We start from the raw sequence: 17,827 nt of genomic DNA, 5'->3' as shown, positions 1-17,827 counted from the left end.
TACGTAACCGAGGGCGTCTCTGGCGGTGGCAGGACACGTCCTTGCTTGTTCCGACGTACACTCGCGCAGCGCGCACTACTGGCCATGGCGGTCGGGCTAGTATCTTTATTCGCTTTCTATGCTCTCCTCAACTTCATTGGAACGGCGCATGCGTCGGCATTGACGACCGCTATTGGCGCGAACGAGCGACTCTGCTTCTTTGCGGACGTGGACAAGGCAGGGGAGAAGATCGGCGTGAGTGGTCACCGAATTGTACACGACCGTCAGTTACTGAGTCTGTGTCTGCACAGTTCTACTTCGCAGTACGCAGTGTGCTGCATATACCTGTAGCCTTGGCAAGACTGACGGCGCACAGGTACAAGCCGGTGGCTCGTTTGACATCGACTATGAAGTGACGGACCCGAACGCGAAGGTCCTCCTCGACGGCGCGCGCGAGCGGCAGGGCGACTACGTCCTCACCGCGAACCACGTCGGAGAGTACTCCTTCTGCTTCGAGAACGACATGTCCACCCTCACCGAGAAGCTCATCGACTTCGACATCATGGTCGAGAGCGAGCCCCGCCGCGAGCCCCCCGCGAAGCCCGGCCAGATCTCCGAGCACACCAGTGCGCTCGAGGAGAGCATATTCAAGCTGAACGGGATGCTCCAGAATATCAAACGGACGCAGAAGTAGTGAGTGAGAGCCTTGGACGGCGGCGTCCTGATACCGAATGACCTTCTAGTTTCCACACACGAGAAAACAGAGGGTTCGACACAGTCCGGTCAACACAACAGTACGTCCCATTCCCATCCCCTCATGCAAGCCCCCACTAACTGTCGTTTCCTCAGTCGACTCTTCTGGTACGCAGTCCTAGAGTGTCTAGGGATTATCGGCATGGCTGTGTACGGTCTCACCCTCTTCGCGCATTGTCTCGCCCACTCACTCATTCACCCATGCTCTCTTCAGGCTTCAAGTCTACGTCTTGCAAACGTTCTTCACGAAAACGGGGCGGCGCTACAAAGTCTGAAGGCGCTCGTGGTCTGCACTGTGTCGCTATGTGTTACTGTCGCCGGACTGTATTTTATGTCGCCTCTATTCAGATGGTCTGCGGTTTCCGGTTATCTATGCTCAAGACGGAGTACCAAGCTGGTGTCAACTGAGACCACAGCACCGAACTCTGTGCTGCTCATCACTGCCGTGCGACTGGTGTTAGACACAAAACACCGAGGTCGAGCATGTACCATATGGTCCCCGCTATTCTTGCACCCGCGAGTCCAATTGTTCGCACCCGCATGATGTCTTCTTCACCCTGCATGCGTAGGGCTGACCGATTCAGTATCTGACTCATATGAGATATACTGTTCGTGGCACACCGGTGTGCAGCCTGTCGCCAATATATTGACGATGCTTCCACTTAGCCTGAGTACTACGACGGAATCCAGCTTCGCATTTGCACGCATATACACCTGGCCCTCCCACTCCGCTACCACAACAGCCACTGGATGGCTACCCGAAATTAACAGCACACACCTCGAACTCCATTTCAGCCCTCTGCTAGTCTCCCCAGGCAGACGTAGACAATTCCTCCAACCTTCGTGCCTCGGGATATCCTTGTCTGACTCCTCTGCAGCCATTGCGCGACTGCCTTCCCACCTCCGACAAATAGATAGTTCCCTGTTAAGTTGACAAATCTGATGACCTGCGGTGAAGGGTGGGCGACTGGAAGCAGATCCTGGAAGCACGGTGCACACCAACGCGACAATGAAGCACTCGAGAGGGATCTAGGACGAGGTGGGTCGGAAGCTGGAGGGTTGCGGGGGACGAGAGTGGCAAGTACGGAATTGATGGGAGGAAAGCAGATCGCGATCTGGCAGGGTCTGAGCGCTTAGGCCCATCATTGGCGGTGGCTGAGCGGACCAGCCCTCTCCGAGTCGCTGTGACCTGCTCGAGATCCGTTCGCGTCCACCCTCCCGCCGCACCTGGCGGTCTCCTGCTCAGCCAGGTCACATCTTAATCACCATGGCGTTCTACTTCAGACGTCGTAGTCTCATCCGCATCTTCCTCTTCGTGGTTCTCTGCATAACCGCCAAGCTTGTTTTCTGGCCGTCATCCACACCGACGACATTTGACTCTCGGGAGATTCGTAAACAGAATGTTCTCGACTTTGTTGCGCGGTCAGACAAACCGCTGGACGCGCGGAGACACAAGTTTCTACAGGCGAGGCACGGGAGAGACGAGAGGGAAGACGTGTTCCACGACATGGTTAAGGACGGTGTGCTGGACTATTGGGAACGGTTTCAGAAGCCATAGTGAGTGCCGTCGTCTTACGCCCATCGCGTTCTCACTCTTTGTAGCATTGTCGGCCATGATACCGCGCACATGGACGAGCAATCTGTTCTCTCGGCCATTGAGCAGCTTCTGACGCTGAACGGCTGGGTCGCCGCCCTCTGTCCAACCCTCACTCGACCGTTCGGCCAGAACACGCACGACGACGCGTACACAGAGCTCGTTGGCCAGGAGCAGCTCTACTTCATTGGTATGGTCATCCACTCCGCGGACCACTTCCTCGTCGACCAGCTTTCCGTCATCGTCCAGTTGGCACGGCGGCTTGGCAGTTCGAACATCTTCGTCTCTATGCTGGACTATGACTCTTCGGATTCCACCTCGACACTGACAGACCTCTGTGAAGCTGTTCTTACACTGCTCGGCGTTCCCTTCCGCATTCGCAGAGTACCTGGGATGACCGAGGACCCTATCGCTGCGTACTACCCACTCGAGGAGGCATACACGCGTAACCTCGTTCTGGAGCCCTTGCATGAGCTGTATGAGAAGAGGGCAATCAAATTTCACCGCGTCATCTGGCTCAAGGGATTTACGTGCCCGAACGACATCTTAGAGACGATCAAGCTGAGCACAGCCAACGAGGCGGCGATGGTTTGCGGCATGGACTGGGCAGAGTTCAACGGCTTCTTCATCTTCTCCGACCGGTAAGCACTGATGCCGCTCACGTCCCCCATCACTCATTGCACAACAGCTGGCGAACGCGCGATATCAACGGTGACCAGTTCCGCCAATCCAAGTCCTCCTCCATCTCCAACTCGCCGCTCACCTCCGTGCCGCCGCGCGACGTCGTCGGCGCGCAACGCTACACACAGCATCTGCCCTTCCAGGTGTTCTGCTGTGAGTCCGGCACGCATGTCGTCGACCCCGCGCAGTCGTACTACGCGGGCGTCGCCTACCGTGCCGGCACGACCTTCCACAACGCAAGCACGCCCGCAGACGCGCCCGTGCGCCGCCCGGACGACAAGTGCCTCGACAGCACACAGGCGTGGTTCTGCCGCGACCTCTGGATACACAAGGCACGCGAGGGCCTCCAGGCGCTCACCGCCGACAACGAGAGCGAGGTTGCAGATGTTAAGTATCACGCTAACGCGGCTCACCACAAGCGCGCGCCGCAGCGGGACGGGGAGGTGGTAGAGGCGGAGGTAGAGGACGAGGTGCGCGGACCCGCGGCGGCGCAGGACGAGATACACGAGGAGGTGCGTCAGCCTGCGGAGGCGGACCCCGATGCAAACGCGGGCTCGGACTACGACGCGTCAGACCTCCCGCTCGAGGCGCCGCCCCCACCGCCCCTACCGCACGGCGCGAGCGACGTGGAGATGAGCATCCCGAACTCGGTGTTCCTGCCCGCGAGGATCATGGTGAACCCCCGGTGCGTGACGACGTACGCGGGCGTGGCGCACACACAGCTCGCGCTGGACCTGTTCGGGCCGCCAGATAGGGAGGAGCGGAGCGAGGACATGAAGCGGCGGGACTTGCTCGAGACGTGGGAGACCGCGCCGGAGACGTTCGTGTGCCAGGAGCAACAGTGAGTAGTTGCATTTTTTGGGATCTGTGCCGTGATGTGCTGATGTGTTCCGTGCGTGTAGACGGACAGGTGGCCGGAGGGCACAAAAGACGCAGAGACGACTCGCATTCTCGATCCACCAGGAGCTGGAAGAGCTGCTGTCATGATGTATACCGTGTGTAATGGTGCCCCTAGAAGTATATTACATGTTGCTCTATTGGGATGGTTATTTGCTGGAAGTCGTATACGTCGAGGGTTCAATGTCAGGCAAATGCCACCGGATGCGACCGAACACATTTCTCACTAAGGTCATGGATATATGAGGAGATTGCTAGTGACATATCCTCCATAACAGTCTCCGCACATCCTCTGCCTCTGCCTAGTCCACTTCGGCTGCAGGGGCCGCGGGTTGCGAGGAAACCGTCCCCGTTTTCAACGGGCCAAAGTTTCGATCTAATACAGCTTCGACTTGAGGGAGCTTCCAGTATCCGAACAGATAACTGGGGGACGTGGATGTCAGCGAACGCAGAGATGGTAGGAGAAGTGTGGGGATGGGAGAGGTACGCACTCGAAGAGCGCCATGATCGTCCACTTGCGATTGTCTGCCTCCTGCCAGACAAGGGAGCGGGGGCCGTAAAAGACCTATTTGATGGCACGGGTCAGTACAGCGTGATGTTTGCGGTCATGAGGAGGATGCGATAACAGCAGCCAGGGCTGCGAACGCACCTCGTCGTCGACTTCATGAGGCTTCCGCGGGAGGCAGTGAAGGAACTTCCAGTTAGGCTTCGCACCGCCCTCCTTGCAGAGCCGTTCCGTGACTTGATATCCCTGGAAGTCCTTGAGACGCTGCTCCTTCTCGGCCTCCTGGCCCATGGATATCCTATACACGATCCTGTATGAATTTCCTTCCACCATGAAACTGCAAGACGCTGGGCACTTACCACGTATCCGTGATCACAACGTCCGCGCCATGCACCGCCTCCCTCGGGTCCTTCGTCCAGAAGATATTCTTAACGCAGTCCCGTTCCGTGACGCGATCCCAGACGGCCTTGGGCGCGCGGTAACGCTCGTCTTCCGGGCTCGCGACACGGAGCTGGTGGCCCATGCGCGGGTACGAGACGAGCATGTCGTGGAGCACGTTCGCGGAGTCTCCGACGTAGGCAATCGTCAGCGGGCGCAGCTTCTCGATCGGGTACGGCGAGCGCAAGTCGTTGTTGGGGAGTCTGAGCTCGGGCGTCTCGCGCATCGTGAGCAGGTCGGCGAGCACCTGCGTCGGGTGCCAGAGCGAGGAGAGCGCGTTCGCGACGGGAACTTGCGAGTAGCGCGCGAGTTCCTGGGTGCGTGGGCGGGTCAGTCAGTTGGCGGGGCATGCGCCGCGCGAAGAGATGAGGAAGGGAGAACGCACCTCGATCTCGGAGTGGTCGCCTACGCGCGCGAAGATGCCCTGGCACATGCCGCTGATAACTCTGGCGGAGTCGCGCAGACTCTCGTTTACGCCGAGTTGGATGTCTTCCTGGCCCAGGAAGAGGGCATTCCCGCCGAGGAGGCTGGTGGCGGTTTCTGCGCTGAGTCGGGTACGCGTGCTCCGCTTGGAGAAGAGGAGGGCGATGGACTTGTGTTCGAGTGACCGGGAGGGTGGCATTGATGGTCTGAGGTTGCTCTTGAAGGCGGAGGGACGGAGAAGACGGAGGGAGCGGCGTTTGAGGTAGTGAGCGTGAACGACGAGGGCATTGATCTGACTGACGGAGAGGTCAGCGAGGGTCATGAAGTGCAGCGGCACTTTGCGCGCTGCTGTGGTCGTGGCCATGGCTCTGTGGGCTGAAGAGTGGCGAGTCAAGTCTGAGTAGGAGGAGGGGCAGTCCGCAATGACTTTGAGTGACTCTCAGAGGCTGAGTACTTCTGAATCTCTGCACACGCCGAGTCAATTTGATGCAGCCTCGGTCACGTGCACGTGTACTCGCGTCGCGTCGCGTCGGCCGCCACCGCATTCTCCGTCGCCCGTACACTTCCAGGACACTGTACTCATGGCACAGACTCGGAGGCTGCGGCTGTGGATGAACCGCGTGGTCGTATGGGCATGAAACCTGACCTGAATGTCCGATGATCCTTACTCGCGCTGTTTGTCAACGAAGCGTCCGTCGGCGGGTCATATCCGAGTAGGGCGCTTTGAAGCACCGTATGAGTATCATTGCAGTTCGTGAAGTCTGATTTTATTACTGGGCTGTCACAAACGTACAATTCAACATGAGGCCGAATTTGAGATCCAGTTACCATCTCGAGCTGCGGGAAGGCAAATAGTAAATATGCAGTATGATCGATTGGTCCACGCTGCTGAACGGGTGTACCGCATCAGCGCCGGGGCGTTGATTTACCAAGGTGAGATTGGCATAGGCACATTGGGTTAGCGAACAGGCGAACATACGGAGTAGCAGGCCCATCGTGACCTCGTGGTGAGGTCACAGGGAGCTCAGTGACACATCGCGGAACACCACTGATTGTGGGATCAAAACCGTTCTGGTAATCGTGAGGAGACTACGAGGGTTCTGGGATACGCGTTGGGCATCTGGGGGAGAGGAGCGGTGCGCAGTGTGCGTCGTGCTGAGCGTGCGGGACAAGAGCGGGCGACAGCCACCGTCAGCCACCGTCAGCCACCGATGGCGATCGCCCCGTGGGGTACCCCGAGTACGGTTCCGGGCAAGTTCCGGGGAAAAAGGGAGGACCCGGGAGCCCGCGTGACCCACGTGCGGTGACGTCAGGAGGCGGCGGCGGGCGCGACAGGCCTGGATAGCGCACAGAAAGGCCGCATTTCGTCCATACAAGGCCAGCTAAAATCCATTCTGGGACGCTCTCGCCCATTTTGCGCAGACAAGCCCCAGAACCTGCCATTTCTGGGCGCGGGGATTGTCCCAAAAAGGCGAGGCGCGGGGAAATCAGAGTTGATCGGCTGGGCGCGCGCGTTGAACCCCACTCTCCTCCTCCTCCTGCCCCTTCCAGCCCACTCACCCCGCATACTTATACGCCTCCTTGACGCGTCTCTCGACGCACTCTGACCCTCCGTGTCGTCGCGACCCACATCCTCCCATCTCTCCCAACCATGACCGACGTGAAACGCGACGTTCGTTCGCCCAAACTCTTCGAATGCGCCTGGGAAGTCGCCAACAAGGTCGGCGGTATCTACACCGTCATCAAGACCAAAGTACCCGTCACCGTGTCTGAGTATGGCGACCGGTACTGTCTCATCGGGCCTCTCAGCTACAAAACCGCCCCCATGGAGGTCGAGGCCCAGGAGCCAACCGACCCCCACCTCGCCTCGACTCTCGAACATCTGCGCAGTGCCGGTGTCAAGGCACTCTACGGCAGATGGCTCATCGAGGGATCGCCTTATGTCCTCCTCTTCGACACCGGAAGCCAGTATTCGCGCCTTGACGAGTGGAAGGGCGACCTCTGGAACCTCGCCGGTATCCCCACCCCACCAAACGACCACGAAACCAATGAAACGATCGTGTTCGGGTACATCGTCGCATGGTTTCTAGGCGAGGTGCGTTCTTCATCCGCTAATCGCCGCGCTCGTCGTATCTCAACAAACGCTGCAGTACGTTACGCGTCAGCTCGACACCGCCGTCGTCGCGCACTTCCACGAATGGCAAGCCGGTCTCGCCATCCCACTCTGCCGCAAACGTCATATCGACGTGACCACCGTCTTCACGACCCACGCGACCCTGCTCGGCCGTTACCTCTGCGCCGGCAGCGTCGACTTCTACAACAACCTCCAGTACTTCGACGTCGACCACGAGGCTGGCAAGCGCGGCATCTACCACAGATACTGCATCGAACGCTCCGCCGCACACTGCGCGGACGTCTTCACGACTGTCTCGCACATCACCGCGTATGAGTCGGAGCACCTGCTCAAGCGCAAGCCCGACGGCGTCCTCCCGAACGGGCTCAATGTCGTCAAGTTCCAGGCGATGCACGAGTTCCAAATTGCACCAGACGGCGAAGGCGAAGATCCACGAGTTTGTGCGCGGCCATTTCTATGGGCACCACAGCTTTAGTCTCGATGACACGCTCTACGTACGTTCTTCTCGCGCGCCGGGTGTCCATCGTGCTGATCTTGCTTCTCCCAGATGTTCACCGCGGGCCGGTATGAGTATCGCAACAAGGGTGTCGACATGTATATCGAGGCCTTGGCTCGTAAGTGGGCTTCGTTAGCGATAGTCACGTCTGACAACTCGACGTGATACCGTAGGTCTTAACTATCGTCTCAAGAAGTCAGGTTCAAAGACCACCGTCGTTGCTTTCATCATCATGCCCGCGGCGACACACTCGTACACAATAGATGCGCTGAAGGGTCAAGCCGTCACGAAGCAGCTGCGAGATACGGTCAGCGAGATTCAGAACAGGATTGGGGCGCGGCTGTTTGAGCATGCTATTCGGTCTAATGGGTGCGTGTATATCCGTTGCCCGTTGTAAGCCAATGAACTGACTTCGAGACAATAGCGAGCACGGAACACTGCCAACACCGGACGACCTTCTTTCAGATGAGGACAAGGTGCTCCTCAAGCGCCGGATCTTTGCTCTGAAGCGCAACGCCCTTCCGCCGGTCACGACGCACAACATGGCCGACGACGTGAATGACCCGATCCTGACCCAGATCCGGCGGGTGCAGCTGTTCAACGACGAGAGCGACCGTGTCAAGATCGTGTTCCACCCCGACTTCCTCAACTCGAACAACCCCGTGCTTGGCCTTGACTACGAGGAGTTCGTGCGCGGATGCCATCTTGGCGTGTTCCCGAGTTATTATGAGCCGTGGGGATACACCCCGGCCGAGTGCACGGTGGTACGTGCGACTGTCCTTTCTCGATAGTGTACAGCTGCTCAGAGCCTCTGCAGATGGGCATCCCCTCCGTGACGACGAACCTGTCCGGCTTCGGTTGCTTCATGCAGGACCTGATCGAGCAGCCGGAGGACGAAGGGTGCTACATCGTCGACCGGCGCTCGCAGTCGGTCGAGGACTCGGTGAGCCAGCTGACGGACTGCATCTTCAGCTTCTGCCAGAAGACGCGGCGGCAGCGGATCAACCAGCGGAACCGCGTCGAGCGGCTCAGCCCGCTGCTCGACTGGAAGAACCTCGGCATCGAGTACTCAAAGGCGCGCCAGCTCGCGCTCCGCCGCGCGTACCCCGATGCGTTCTACGGTGCCGGCGCGGAGGGCGAGGAGGAGGAGTTTGACTTTGGTATGGAGAGGATGCCGCCGAACTCGGTGCCTGCGAGCCCGAGGTGGAGGATGTCGGGCGTGGCGACTCCAGGAGATATCGGGACGCTCACGGAGGAGGTGCGTGTTCTATGGTGCTTAGTGTGCGGCTGAATGTCTGACGTTTTACCCTCGTCTCCATCTAGATGCAGGCCCTGGGGACGAGCGATTACCGCGGGTACCACTGGCCGTCCCAAGCTGACGACGAGGACGAAGGCTATCCTTTGTACGTCCGCATCGTTCTCTCATTGACTGATCTCTCCGGGACTGACGGCGCCGCGCTCGTCCGTCCAGCCCTCTCGTCATGAAGGTGCGGTCACGCGCAAGCTCCGTGATGTCCGGTGCGAGCACGCCAGGAGGCGGCAAGTCAAACAGCTTGAGCGAGGGCGATCTCTACAAGGCGGATGCGGCGCTCAGTCAAGTCAATGGTGTGAACGGGGTGAATGGCAGGCACTAACGGATTGTAATGTACGTCGTGATGAATACATGGTACCATTAGTTGTGTGTGTGGGAGGGGCATTGCCTACTAGCTGTACAGTTTCATTGCAATCAGGCCCATCTGAGGATGTCAGATAGAAAACAGGATTTACATTTAAACCCTAGGAATGCAAATGGTTCCTTGGCTGTGTAGATTAGTTAAAATATGCCAATCTCATCATTATCTGGGACACTTACATGCAAAATGAGTACCTCATGCACACTTGCTTCACATTATCCAGTCATAACTTGAAGCTGACTGTATTTGCCTGATTGCAGTCTGCCTGTTCAGATGCATATGTTGGAGTTGTGGATGTTACGCAAAGTGTGACACCCTGAGCACTAGCTCACAACCTAACCCTCACAACCTAACCCTTAAGCTCGGGTCTTAGGCTGTTCAATCATCTTTGTGGCGGTAGAGGATGGTTCACAGACACTGCTAAGCATGTCTAGCAGGTCGAGCGGGGTGTCGTTCACACTGGAGTATTGCAAAGCAGGACACTTCTATAGATCAAACCAGGTCGAACTGAGGGTTCGACCTCTAAAGTACACAGGCTTATATACATGAGGTGTTCAGGGCAGGATCCAGGACGAGTCAGGTAGAGTAAGCCAATCAGCGACGAGAGGGGGAGGGATGAGTCACTAGGAGTCAGGGGTGTGAGTCATACCAAGTCAGAGGGAGTCAGAATGAGTCACAGAGTACATGTGATAGTCCGGGTTGAACCGGACCGGGTACAGAGCGAGCTGGATGCCGAGGGTGCGTGCTTGTTAGTGAATTGCAGGGGTAAACCCCCGGGTGTCCAGGGGCTTACCCGTACCCGTACCTGCCCGGGTACCAGACCCGCTGTGCGGGTACGGGTCACGTGCGGGTATGGCGGGTCTGTGGGCCGGTAGGCGGGTCGGTGAGCGGATGGGTGGGCGAGTGGGCGAGTGGGCGAGTGGACAAGAACACGAGAGGCAGTCGTGCAGGCGAGCGAGTGAGTGGGTATGTCACGGACACACCCTCCGCTGTCGCTGTTCTCCCCACTTGCCATCCTCTGTGCTCGCAGTCCCCCGCACTCGCGCTCGTGCTCATGTGTTCCCTCCATCAGCTCACCCCACCCCTTCGCTCGCAGACGGGAGTGTCCGCTCGCCCCCGTCCGGACCCTTCCTGTCTGCATGCGCCGTCCGTACGCGCTCCCACCTGCTTGCGGCTGTGCCCGTATCCGCGGTGCACTCGTTGGCTGCATTTGCACAGGGTGCTGGCCCTACGCGCTCGCAGTCGGCGTGTGTTGCGCACACCCTCGCCCTGCCCTCCGTCACCATCTCACGTCTCTCGCTCACGCGCACATGGTTCGTCCATCAGCTGTGCTTGCGTGCCGTGCGTCGTCGCGCAACCGCGCACGATCCACTTGCCGGCTGTGCTTGCGTGCTGGGCATTCGCCCTGTGCGTTCACGGTCACCGTGGGTGTCGTGCTGCACGACAACGCGCCCTGGTGTCGGTCCACCCGTTACACCCTGTGCCCATCTGCCCGCACGCTCGTCCATTCACTCACCCATGCACTCGCCCGCTCGTCTACCCGCTCGTCCGCTTCGCAATTGACGTGAGTGCGGTCGCCGGTCGTCTGTCCGCTCTCCCGCCTGGCTGTCCGCAACCCCTGCCCGTTCTCCGGCCGTGCATGTGTGCCCAACGCCCTCGCGGTCAATGTGTGCTGTCGCCCATCCTCGCGTTCGTCTGCCGTGCCTACACGCAGGGCATTGGCCCTGCGTGCTCGCAGTCGTCACGCACGTCGCCGGTGGCCGCCTCCTGTGCCTGCGGTTAGTGAGGTTGCTCGCGTGTGTCTGCACGTACCTGCAGACCCTTGCCCTTGCCCTCACACCTGCAGACCCTCGCCCTCGCCCTCGCCCTCGCCACGCTCTCGCCCGTCCCCGCCAGCCAACCACCCTTCCTCGCACTCCACTCGTCATCCACGCCTGCCGTCTGGTCGTCGCTGCGCCCGGGTTTGTGGTGCGTTGGTCGACTGCGTCTGCGTGTGGGGTGTTTGCCGTGCGCACTCGTCGCCCGCGTGTGCACTGCTTCTGCCCCTGCACTGTCCCCGCCCGCTCTCCCGCCCACTCTCCCGCCTGCTCGTCCACCCTGCTCGTCCACCCGCTCTCCCACCCTCCGCTCGCTTGCATGACCGGTGCATTGCTCGTCCACGCCTGGTCTTCCGTCACCCGGTTCGCCCGCCCACCCGCCCGCTTTGCGCGCGTTCGTCGGCCGTCACGGTGATTGCGTGCTGGGCATTTGCCCAGCGCGCTCGCGGTCAGCGTGTCCTGCCGCCTGCTCGCTCTTCTGCCCGCTACTTGTTCGTCGGCCGTGCCTGCACGCAGGGCATTGGCCCTGCGTGCTCGCGGTTGTTGTGCGTGTCATGCGGCACATCACCGCGTCCTGTACTTCCTGTTAGCAAGCCCACTTGCGCCTGCCTGGACTCACCTGGCCTTCGCTGTCACCCTCGCTGTTACCCTAGCCCTCGCCCTCACCCTCGCCCTTGCCCGTCCACTCCTCATGTACACCTGCTGTCCGTTCGTCGTCCACACGGCACGTCTGCATCTGTTCGTGGCAGCGGCCAGGCCCATGGTGTTCATCGGCTTCGTCTGCGCGAGGGCCTATGCCATGGGAGCTCGCCGTGCGCGTACACCATGTTGCGGCACTTGAGGCCGTGCACGAGTCGACCTGGTGGATGGAGAGAGACAGGCCGGGGGAACCGGGGCATCCCCGCGAGTTTGGGCGCTCGCAGGGTTGCCGCTTTTGGCAATACCCGCACGACTGCAGGGCAGGTATGCGGGTACAGAAATCACTACCCGGACCCCTACCCGCGAGTACCCCTACCCGCGACCCTCGTGGGTTACCCGAACCCCTGCAATGCACTAGTGCTCGTGTGAGGTTGCACTCACATTAGTATAGTACAAGTTGACGAAGTAAAATAAAATGAAACGGACATTGTCGTAACAGTGGATTTGAACTGGCTGCTACAGTGTACCACCACTCCTTTTCACACCACTATTCCTTTTCACATTTGCCCTGACATCAATGTTCTCCTGCTGCCCCCTTACCCTTACCCTCAAGGGTATGGTACCCTTCACAAGGGTAAGGGTATGTCAAGGGTATGTGCAAGTTTTGTGAGGACTGGGTGCAGCTCTCACCTGCAATGTCAGTATCAGTGATGAAAATGCAGTCCTAAATGGGCAGTTGAACTTTTGTTGAGGCTCTGACAGCGTGATTATGATCCCTGAGGTATGAGGGTATTGTTCTCATGATGGACCACCATGAAATGCCTTAGTGATTCCTCCGGAATGGCAGTTTGTTCCCACAGTGCACGTGACTTGCAGCCACCCCGATACACAGAGATAAGTAACCATTAGTAGGGGCTGCTTATCTGAGTCTGAAATTTCAGACTCCCAGATGACACAACTTGCACCAACAGAAACAAACAAATGCAGTGGTTAAGCACTCTGTTATGGATATGAGGCCCATGAAACACCTTAGCAGTTCCCCCAATAAGGAAACTGGTGAACATCAGCCTGCAAGCGCTCACACATTGTAGACCACTTGTAGTCCCAGTTAATAACAAATCACAGTATACATAGAATGCTCATCTGATAGCCCTTCATCCAGAGAGTATACAAAAATTCTTCTGAGTGCATACAGTGGCTGGCTAACCCAGGAAATGCAAAACAAAAAATGCACAAGTGCCTCTGCAGATTCAAAGTGATTGTTCATGACTCAAATATGGGCTATGTGTACACTGTAATGTATATGTGTGGTTGAGACACTGTGGACCACTCAGTAGCTTCTATAGTACAGGTAATAAGGACTATAATGGGTAATCTGAGTATCTTTTGCCATAATATGGCCCTTGTATACAATGTAACAGTGACCATTGCAGCTCAAAGCAATCATACACTTGTATTTGATGTTCTATATATTTCATAGATTTTCTGCATTTTCTGGGCCCTACATGCCCCTGTTTGTGCTGAATTGTTTGTGCTGGATTTTTCTTTGGGAAGGTCACATACTCCATATGGCAATTATCCAGCCACTGGCTTTCTCTTGAACATAGACACATACAGGGTATACATACATACATCTGTACTTACACTATCATCTTATGGGGATGTCCACTACATGAGTAGTTCCTAGAGTGGTGTAGCAAGCTATATAAATCAGCTCACTGGGGCCACAGCAACCATCTTACCAGGTTATTGAGGATGGTATCTTATCTGATGTCAAAATGATGGCATAGACAGCTTCAATCACATTGCCTGGGCCATTTCTAATATTATCTGATTTTTTTGACATAGACAATCCAACTGGGATTGTATTGCCATGCATGGCCCACTCCCCAGCAAGTCTGCCCTTGGAGAAGATGCACCAAGGACTCCATGACACCAGCTCTGGACACTCAACAGTTTATGCAAGGTGAAGGTGAAAGGTGTGAAGGGCTTGACACCATTCTTCAATGTGTGCAAGGAGTTCAACATCTCTGGCTACATTATTGAGCCATTTTGGAAAGACCTACCCTTTACCAACATCCACATGTGCATCACCCCCAATGTCCTCCACCAGCTTGACTTATGGATGAGAAGGAACTTGATGTGCACATTCAGTGTCTTCTGCCCGTGTATGGAACCCAACACTTCAAGAACAGGATTTCTGCCCTCTCACAGGTATCTGGAAGTGAGTGCAAAGATATGGCTTGCATCCTTCTGGGGTGCCTTGTAGGTCAGGTCCCTAACACTGTCATTTGCACCTTCCACACACTGCTTGATTTCATTTATATAGTACAGTATCCAACTCACAATGAGACGACCCTGTCATACATTAATGACACATTGTAGACTTACCACAAGAACAAGTCTATCTTGAAGACTGTTGGTATCTGGGAGCACCTTGACATCCCCAAGTTCCATTCCTTACACCACTATATTGACTCTATTTGAAACCTTGGTACAACGGACAACTACAGTACCAAAATATTCAAACACTTGCACATCAACTGCACAAGGAAAGCTTGGCAGGTATCCAATCATCCACAGATGGTCAAGTGGACAGACTGCCAGGAAGAAATATCAATGTTTTGGACACTTTGCCAGAGGCTTTGAGAGGACTCTAGCAATGCTGAAGACTCTTGTGTCCCTCCAGAAGTCCACCCACACCATCCCATGATGCCCAAGCAACCCTCAGTAGTCCAGCAACTGATCCAGTCAATCACAGACAAACACAATGCTTGCAGGTTGACCAAAGCCTTGAATCAATACATATACTTGCTCAAACTTGGCCATCACCCTACCCTGACAGTGCTTGACATGGCAAGCACATACCTACTGTTCTTGTATCTGGATGTCTTCCATAACTTCAAGTTCATGACAATTCCTCTTACCAACACTCAATTTGAACATGACACTGTCAAAGCCAAACTGGTGTGTGGAACAGACATGGCAAGATTCAATACAGTAGTGGTTCAGTATGAGGGCAATAGTTGGCCAAATTCGAACTACGGTGATGAGCCCCTAGCTCACCTACCCACCGATAATGCAACTTACGGTTGATACAGCGGTATACTAAGTCAGTACAGTCGACGCACTACTCATCCATTCGAGGGAACCGCACGATGTTCAAAGCTCAAGTGTCTGTGTTCAGAACCCTTAGTGGCGAAGTTATGCGGTTTAGAAGAGTCACTACATTGGTAGGACTACGGTGTGGGGAAGGCCCACATGGGAGCAGCGGTACGACCCCGGAACGACACACACACTCAGGCCCAGGCAATGCGGAGTGAAGCGACATCCATTGGCGGAAGGACGACTCGGCGGAAGGACAACCAATAGAAGAACACACGGGAGGAAGACGGCTACAGTACATGGACAACAGGCTCCTCCCCCATGGCATCCTCATCCTCTCCTTCCTCCAGATCATCGACATCCCTAACAGGCGCGAACCACAGGCGGTGAGGTACCCCGGAGTAACTGTCTGGGACGTAGACTCCCTCCGACAGGCGGGTGTGCAAGTCGTGGACACCACCCTCGACCATATTCAGGCCGAGTCGGGCGATACGAACAGCTTGTGAACGAGTGTTGCGGTTAGTGGTGCGGCACTCATCAAGGAGGCCCTGGAACCGAGTAAGGAGGCTGTTGAGGCTGTCGGAAGAAGCACGGTAGGATGAGAGCTGTAAGGGACGCTCCAAGTAGCGAACTGGAAGGAGGGGACGACCAATCTTGGCATCGGCCTGCTCGGCGGTGACCTGATTTGGGGCCCAGGCAATCAAAGGGAAGGGTTTGCCCACGTAGCTATGCTGCGACGGAAGAGTGAGGAAGACTTGGTCGAGGTACTCGATCAGCTCCTGCACGTCAGGATAGCGGCGGATGAGCGGAAGGGAAGCATCGCCGTGGGCTACCGCACGGGAACGAGAGTCAAAGAGCATTCACTGCGGGGGGAGGACGGCTGCTTAGAGGGGCGATCGGGAATCAGGACGAAGGAAAAGACGCACAATTAACCACTGAGCTCCGTGGGCCCAGGCAAGCCATTCGTGGTCGCTATCAGGGTTCAGGCAAGGCTCCACTACATGTTTGTCGCGGAGAAGATTGATGAGGCGGTAGAACCGGGTGGTGAAGACGATGGTGGACGGCTTCAGGGGAGCATCGGCAGGCATTGCAGATGGTGGGGAACACTGAGAGCTAGGCGGAGGGAGTGGAAGGAGCTGGAGGAGGGTACGGCGAGGCGTCGGAAGGAGGCAGAGGGAGCGGAAGGAGCTGGAGAAGGGTACAGCGAGGGGTCGGAAGGAGACACGGCGGGTGTGGAAGGAACGGGAGAGGAGAGGAACGGGTGCCAGCGAGGTTAGGACGTGGGAAAACGGTGGCGGGAGGAGACTTAGAAAGGGGGACGGAGGGGAGGAGGGGGAGTTACCTACCACTACCTCTGAGGACTTCGTATCTAGGTTGCACCGGGCAATCTCAGGCTTTAGGTTTCGTCTCAGGCTCACGCTCAGGCTAAGGAAAGTCGCAAAGGTTAGGCTCAGGCTCAGGATCGAGGAAGGTTCAGTTTAGGAGTGTCGGAAGGAAGATTATCGAGTAAGTCGGCTTAGGAGGGGCAGTTTTCACCAAAGGACAGCACGGGCGAAGTGTGCGCTGCATCTCTCCATTTACCCCTTTCCTCCGCGAGGTACCACAGACCTCGCTCGCTCCCTCCGCCAACTGTCAACTCATACCAACGGCCCCCACCGATCGTTTTCACTGATACCTAGAATTCCCTTCCGTGTCGTCCACGCACCGGGGACTCGCAATCACCACAACAGGCAAGTACACAGCTAGGTCCAACAAACTAGTGATGGCCTCGGCAACTCTCGTGCCTGTGCCCTCGACTCCCACACCCATGACCACCACCCCTACCCCTACAAACAGACGGACCGGTGTCGAAGCCACGGTCAGTGTTGACGCGCTCGAGCAGGCTTTCGAGCAATCCGACAAGGGTGCCGTGCATGCGGCACTGGTCGACTGCGATGTTGTGAATCACTCGACCCATGGACTCGAGGTTGTCGGGCAGTTGGCAGAAGTCGGAAAGGATCAACGACTCGCGCTGATACTGCGGGTTCGCGAGAGGACGACACTCAGCCTGGTTGACCTGTTCGAGCAGCACCAAGGTCTCGGACCAGGCAATCGTAGGATAGGCCAAACCTAGGATGTCCCCCTGGTTGCCATCGCGGTGGAAGACCTTGTCAAGGTAACACATCAACTCGTCGATCTCGGGGAACGACCTAGGAGCAGGAAGTGTGTCGTTCGCTAGCAGGATGGCCCGGCTGCGAGACTCGAACAAGAAGTGCTGTTCGAAGGTCGGTTTGATGGTTCGGAGGATAGTCTAGGTTTGGATGCACGTATGATCATCCAACAGACTCCGTGGGCCCAAGCCAGCCACTCTCCAGGACTGTTGGCATCGTATCGCGGCTCAACAAGTCCCTCGGCTTTGAGGACCTCAAGGAGGCAATAGTAGCGGGCAGCATACACTTCGGAAGTTGGGTCGAGATGCGGCATGTTCGTGTAAGTCAGGCGACCTCCCGCGGATGTCTCATATCTTTGAGGACTGTCCCCGGCTCCGGTTATGACCTTCGCCGTTCGGGGATGGTCGCCCGCTGTTCGGAAGCCACGGAAGGCCGAGTTGTGTTCTCTCATGTGTTAGTAGGTCCGGGTCGAGCGTTGTGACATTCTCTGATTGGTTGTTTTTCTTATCACTCTCCTTCATCATTTCTTGGAATTCCTTGGCT

The 17,827-nt window shown here is 56.9% G+C and overlaps 4 protein-coding genes across 4 annotated transcripts; 3 read left to right on the top strand and 1 right to left on the bottom strand.

The window, feature by feature from the left end:
- The first annotated feature begins 55 nt into the window (after nucleotides 1-55).
- Nucleotides 56-1,303, top strand: B0H18DRAFT_913246 (emp24/gp25L/p24 family/GOLD-domain-containing protein). The gene is made up of 6 exons (XM_048041572.1): nucleotides 56-234; nucleotides 291-302; nucleotides 356-672; nucleotides 723-773; nucleotides 829-882; nucleotides 947-1,303. Exons 1-6 carry the CDS (start codon nucleotides 85-87, stop codon nucleotides 1,005-1,007), a joined length of 645 nt encoding a protein of 214 aa, XP_047888563.1. The 5' UTR covers nucleotides 56-84; the 3' UTR covers nucleotides 1,008-1,303.
- Nucleotides 1,304-1,999: 696 nt separating this feature from the next.
- Nucleotides 2,000-3,994, top strand: B0H18DRAFT_883451 (cryptococcal mannosyltransferase 1-domain-containing protein; the record flags this gene model as incomplete). The annotated part of the gene is made up of 4 exons (XM_048040978.1): nucleotides 2,000-2,289; nucleotides 2,335-2,967; nucleotides 3,015-3,848; nucleotides 3,910-3,994. The coding sequence occupies 4 exons, from the start codon at nucleotides 2,000-2,002 to the stop codon at nucleotides 3,992-3,994; spliced, it is 1,842 nt and encodes a 613-aa protein (XP_047888562.1).
- Nucleotides 3,995-4,448: 454 nt separating this feature from the next.
- On the bottom strand, nucleotides 4,449-5,748 carry B0H18DRAFT_1033456 (mitochondrial ornithine carbamoyltransferase). Its single transcript, XM_048030179.1, has 3 exons — nucleotides 5,233-5,748; nucleotides 4,769-5,160; nucleotides 4,449-4,707 (listed from the first exon to the last, which is right to left on the bottom strand). The coding sequence occupies exons 1-3, from the start codon at nucleotides 5,632-5,634 to the stop codon at nucleotides 4,470-4,472; spliced, it is 1,032 nt and encodes a 343-aa protein (XP_047888561.1). The 5' UTR covers nucleotides 5,635-5,748; the 3' UTR covers nucleotides 4,449-4,469.
- A 942-nt stretch (nucleotides 5,749-6,690) lies between these two features.
- On the top strand, nucleotides 6,691-9,782 carry B0H18DRAFT_1033454 (glycogen synthase). The gene is given in 9 exon segments (XM_048030178.1): nucleotides 6,691-7,365; nucleotides 7,421-7,782; nucleotides 7,802-7,898; nucleotides 7,952-8,018; nucleotides 8,074-8,269; nucleotides 8,325-8,664; nucleotides 8,718-9,158; nucleotides 9,224-9,303; nucleotides 9,372-9,782. The coding sequence occupies 9 exon segments, from the start codon at nucleotides 6,922-6,924 to the stop codon at nucleotides 9,532-9,534; spliced, it is 2,190 nt and encodes a 729-aa protein (XP_047888560.1). The 5' UTR covers nucleotides 6,691-6,921; the 3' UTR covers nucleotides 9,535-9,782.
- Nucleotides 9,783-17,827: the final 8,045 nt, after the last annotated feature.

Source organism: Fomitopsis serialis (assembly GCF_022376445.1).
Source record: "Fomitopsis serialis strain Sig1Antser10 chromosome Unknown B0H18scaffold_97, whole genome shotgun sequence".
In the NCBI taxonomy this organism is placed as follows: domain Eukaryota; kingdom Fungi; phylum Basidiomycota; class Agaricomycetes; order Polyporales; family Fomitopsidaceae; genus Fomitopsis; species Fomitopsis serialis.
The sequence above is the reverse complement of the archived record's forward strand: the minus strand, read 5'-3'. Positions and strand labels throughout refer to the sequence as shown.

Coding starts and splice junctions, on each gene's coding strand:
- B0H18DRAFT_913246 (XM_048041572.1), top strand. CDS start 85: ATGGCGGTCGGGCTAGTATCTTTATTCGCTTTCTATGCTCTCCTCAAC. Junction 774..828: donor ACAGTCCGGTCAACACAACA/GTACGTCCCATT, acceptor TCGTTTCCTCAG/TCGACTCTTCTGGTACGCAG. Junction 883..946: donor GGGATTATCGGCATGGCTGT/GTACGGTCTCAC, acceptor TGCTCTCTTCAG/GCTTCAAGTCTACGTCTTGC.
- B0H18DRAFT_1033456 (XM_048030179.1), bottom strand. CDS start 5,634: ATGGCCACGACCACAGCAGCGCGCAAAGTGCCGCTGCACTTCATGACC. Junction 5,161..5,232: donor GCGACCACTCCGAGATCGAG/GTGCGTTCTCCC, acceptor CCACGCACCCAG/GAACTCGCGCGCTACTCGCA. Junction 4,708..4,768: donor GTTGTGATCACGGATACGTG/GTAAGTGCCCAG, acceptor GATCGTGTATAG/GATATCCATGGGCCAGGAGG.
- B0H18DRAFT_1033454 (XM_048030178.1), top strand. CDS start 6,922: ATGACCGACGTGAAACGCGACGTTCGTTCGCCCAAACTCTTCGAATGC. Junction 7,899..7,951: donor GTCTCGATGACACGCTCTAC/GTACGTTCTTCT, acceptor TGCTTCTCCCAG/ATGTTCACCGCGGGCCGGTA. Junction 9,304..9,371: donor GAGGACGAAGGCTATCCTTT/GTACGTCCGCAT, acceptor TCGTCCGTCCAG/CCCTCTCGTCATGAAGGTGC.